Here is a 4,250-nt window from a genome sequence, read left to right as displayed (position 1 = left end):
TATATTGGAATATGTAAAAATTGGTGCCCGTGTAAACTTAGTAAAGGTTAGAATAAAATTGACAAGCCAACAGAGTATTGTGCGCACTTGTACGAGATTTATTACAAATGTTAACGTGATCTAGCATTTATTGCAAATTCTCGGGTATTATATGACACAAGTTTAGCTCGGACGAGTAACCTAATGTGTCATGATATAGGTTTAGCCCGGACGGGTGACTTGATATATATATACTCAGCTCGAATGAGCAACTAGCATGGTGTAGTTACTTGTGTATCAGAGTCTGCTTACTAGGATTCATCGAGTGAAACGATATAAATGAAATTAGAAATTGGAAATGTGATGAAATGAAGTTGATATTCAAATTGAAAATGATATATCTTTATGATTGTTAATAGTAAAGGTGGTCGATTCGAATCATATATACTTGTTAATATCTTATGATTGTTGATTGAATGTACCATTGTGATAAGTTATATGAAAGTAACATGAATCGGTATGTTAAGTTACTTATAGTACTTAATGATCTTGGTTATAAATTAATACTCACCTTGTTGATGTTTTGGGTGCCATGTTCTAACCAAAGTTATGCTAAAAAAAAGTAGATTTAAATGCTTGGGTAAAAATAAGGTAAGCATAGTATTTTCTATTTGAACTTACTAAGTATTTCTTAATGCTTATTCAAGTTGTTTCCTTCCCTTGTAGATAATTACCTTGCAGAACTCGTCAAGTTGAATCATTGTGAAGCTTACACTATCACTAATTTGGTAGTAATGTATTTGTTTTGATTATCAAAGTTGTGGCATGTAAATAGGCATAAAATGTATGGAACTAGTCATTTTCTTGTTAGAATGGTATGCTTGAGCTTGTGGTAAATGTTGAAATGTATGAGAAGCTAGGTGTTTGTACTAAGTGACATATGGATTAACTTTGGTTAATGTTTTTGAGCTAAAGATGTTAATTCCATGCATGAAATGTATATATAATAGGATTTGCATATAGAAGAAAATGGTAAGTTGAGTTGAAAGTGGTTTAAATAGGTATAAGTTTAGAATACAAATGTTATGCCATTTGAAAGATTAAATTCTTAAAGTTTTATGGATTTGTTTTAGTTTGATTATGCATGTTTTGGTACAGTTGAAAATGTTAGGTGAATATGCATATCGGTAGGTTTTGGTCTAACCATGTAAATAGGCACCAAATGGTATTTTTGGCCAAACGTCTCGACGACCAATATCTCATGTCGCAACGTTGGCCGATAGTAAGGATGTCGCGACATCATTATGCATGAAGTCGTGACGTGACATACTAAGTTGGCAACGTCACGACCTGGAGATTTTGAGGTCACTACATCGATCCTGAATTTTTAAAACTTTATAATTTGGTCTTAATTCGTGTACGGTTTTGCAAAAGAGCTTTCATAAGCTATGTGGAACCTGGAAATGATCGTAATACATATTTAGAATGTGAATGATGTTTTTTTTGCATATGTGATTGGTCGGATGTTGTAAAATTGTCCAAAGTTGCTCCAGCATCAATCGTAACATCTTACAGCTCAAATCCGACGATTGGGTCGGGCGACGGGTGTTACAAATTTACCACCTGAAGACAAAAAAAAGTTCTTAGCAATAACCATTACTGCAAATATTGCCCAAAACTCATCCTTCATTTCATCACGCTCTGGCAATAACACCAACAACTGCCGACAAAACTCCAATAAGAATCCCAACAAATGCAATCAACCTTGGCATCCACGACGTAATAATATACAACAACTTTCCCTATGCACAATATACTACCAACTATGTGATCAACCTTCACACATGTATTGTTAGGTTTCTCATAATCACATGCAAACAATATCCAATTTTGCTGCTCACTTTTAAAATTCTTGAGCACCTTAGATAATTGATATCGACGCAACTCACCACATGACCTTTGATGTTCATAGTATAACCTCTGCATATGACTACCATGTTTCAAAATTATCCATAAACATGTATAAGGTCGGTAATTTATATTTTCCCTAATCATCTTTCTTTTTTACGCTGTTAACGGTTGAAGTAAATTGATAAAAAAAAATTTGGAAACTTCAGGTACTAAACTGATATAAAAATTGAAAACTTCAGGTACTTAAATTGATATAAAAAGTTCTCTATGTACCAATGTGATAATTCGGTGCAACTTTGGGGGTAAATAGTACATTAACTCTTATTTTTATAAAGTAAGAAATAGTAAGGCTTAAGGGTGTAAAAAGCCTTCAAAGTATTTTTTTGCACTCAATTAGGTACTTGAACTTTCAAAAGGCATAAAAAAGGTCCTCAAACTTTTTAAAAAAAAAAGCAATTAAGCCCTTACTTTTTTTGCACTCAATTGGGTGCTTGAACTTTCAAAATACATAAAAAAAACCCTCAAACTTTTTCAAAAATAGCAATTAAGCCCTTTTTTTGCAATCAATTGGGTACTTGAATTGTCAAAATGCATCAAAAAGACCTTAGATTGTTAACTTTAACAGTTGATCGTTAAAGTTAACTGCCCCTAATTTTTTTCAATTAAAGTCATCCCGTGTCACAACCATGGCATGACGTGTGGCAAGAAAATTATAAAAAATAAAAATCAATAAAAGTTATAAAAATAGTTAAATTTTAATAAAAAATAAAAAATATTTAAATTTTAAATACATTAGTGATCAAATTGTGATTTTTTAACTAATTGATCAAAACCAAAAAGTACTCATAATTGAGTAATTAATGTATAATTTACCTTAATATATTTTATGTTGAAGAAGCATTTGAGAAAATAAGTAAAATGGAGACGGTAAAAGGAAAGAGAAAAAAAAAACATTATTAACGGCGTCGTTAATTTGCTATTATATATACTGTTAATGGTTTAGTAATTTAAATTTAACAAATTGATTTAGTAAATGATATATAAATAATTAATTTTATAGTTTTCCCGGAAATTAAGTGTGGGCATAAAAGTGAAACTTTACAATCGGGATTGTAGCAATTCTGCTATATGGATTATGCCCCATATCTATCTGTTTATTAATTTTGGTTTTCTCAACTTGGATGGTAAACTGAAGCAAACCATGTGCATGTGGAAGAGTGATAGTTTAGTTGGAAGATTTATGGCCACTTGCAAGAGAATGGATAACAAAATCAAATTATCCTACTCTTCTTAATGGAACAAAGTAACAACAACTTCATTAGCTCACCAACAATCAGATATACATTAAAATCGAAACAATGAAAATATCCACCATTTGTCATAAGTAAAATCCCAACAACAACAGAAAAATTCCTCCACCTTTTCTCTATCTCTTTTCCATCTTCATAATCAAAGGATTAAAAAGAGTTGTATGGTCTTTAGAGAGAAAGAATAAAAGAAGACAAAAGAACTCTACACAAACCCCAATATTGAAATATCAACAACTAATACAATTCACCCATTTTAAAAGAGGAGACCAAACGCAAGAGCGACAAGGGAAGCAAACGCCGTCGGCACGAATGCGGTGGCATCTGAGGTAGGAGTAGGGGCCGGTGCATCAGCTGCCGCAACATATTGGACCGCCGACATGGCCATCAACACCACCATCATGGCCAAAAATAGTCTCATCCTCAATGCCTCCATTTGTTGGTGTAGTCTCTCCGTGAATTTTGTTGCAAAAAGTGAGGAGTATGAAATTGAGACAAGCAGTAATGGGTGGGGGTGCCATAAAGTCCCATTTATATATATCTCATGCTGGGCAGTTAGTTTACTTTATTTTGATTTTTTTTTTAAAGTTTGGTCAGTCGTTTGTTGGGACAGGGTAGGTTTAAGTTAAACTTTGGGTGCCATACAGCTGTTGCCAACTGTTTTTTGGGGCATTGTTTGGAGAGGGTCCATTGCGCTTTGCCCAGTTGCCTTAACTACCACCTCTTTTATGGCAGCTCAATTCCATATAAAAGAATTTTGGAGTACCATATAAGGACTATTTTGACCCTTTGTGCAGGCATGTTATGTGGTTTGAGTTGATGGCAATGTTGGTATAATGAATAATAAAATATTATTTTGAAGGGGTTTGGTTTTTGGGAGTTTGGGGCTGGTACAAAATAGAATATTTTATTGGAAATATGGGGAGGTGTGCGCTGTTGGGAGGGACCCTGGCATTCACCCATTGTCTTGTATCTTTTGCCCCAGTTATCATAACCCTTTTGAAAGTAATGCTTTGCATATTGCTATAAATAACAACAATTCATGAATAATTC

The 4,250-nt window shown here is 33.3% G+C and overlaps 1 protein-coding gene across 1 annotated transcript; it reads right to left on the bottom strand.

Moving 5' to 3' along the window:
• Positions 1-3,177: 3,177 nt before the first annotated feature.
• On the bottom strand, positions 3,178-3,740 carry LOC105804476 (arabinogalactan protein 13). The gene has a single exon (XM_012637114.2). It carries the CDS (start codon positions 3,631-3,633, stop codon positions 3,454-3,456), a length of 180 nt encoding a protein of 59 aa, XP_012492568.1. The 5' UTR covers positions 3,634-3,740; the 3' UTR covers positions 3,178-3,453.
• Between the last annotated feature and the right edge of the window lie 510 nt (positions 3,741-4,250).

This window comes from Gossypium raimondii, chromosome 11 (assembly GCF_025698545.1).
Source record: "Gossypium raimondii isolate GPD5lz chromosome 11, ASM2569854v1, whole genome shotgun sequence".
NCBI classification, from domain to species: Eukaryota; Viridiplantae; Streptophyta; class Magnoliopsida; order Malvales; family Malvaceae; genus Gossypium; species Gossypium raimondii.
This window is presented reverse-complemented; position numbering and strand designations above follow the sequence as displayed.

Excerpts from the sequence above, each read along its gene's own strand:
- LOC105804476 (XM_012637114.2), bottom strand. The coding sequence starts at position 3,633 with ATGGAGGCATTGAGGATGAGACTATTTTTGGCCATGATGGTGGTGTTG.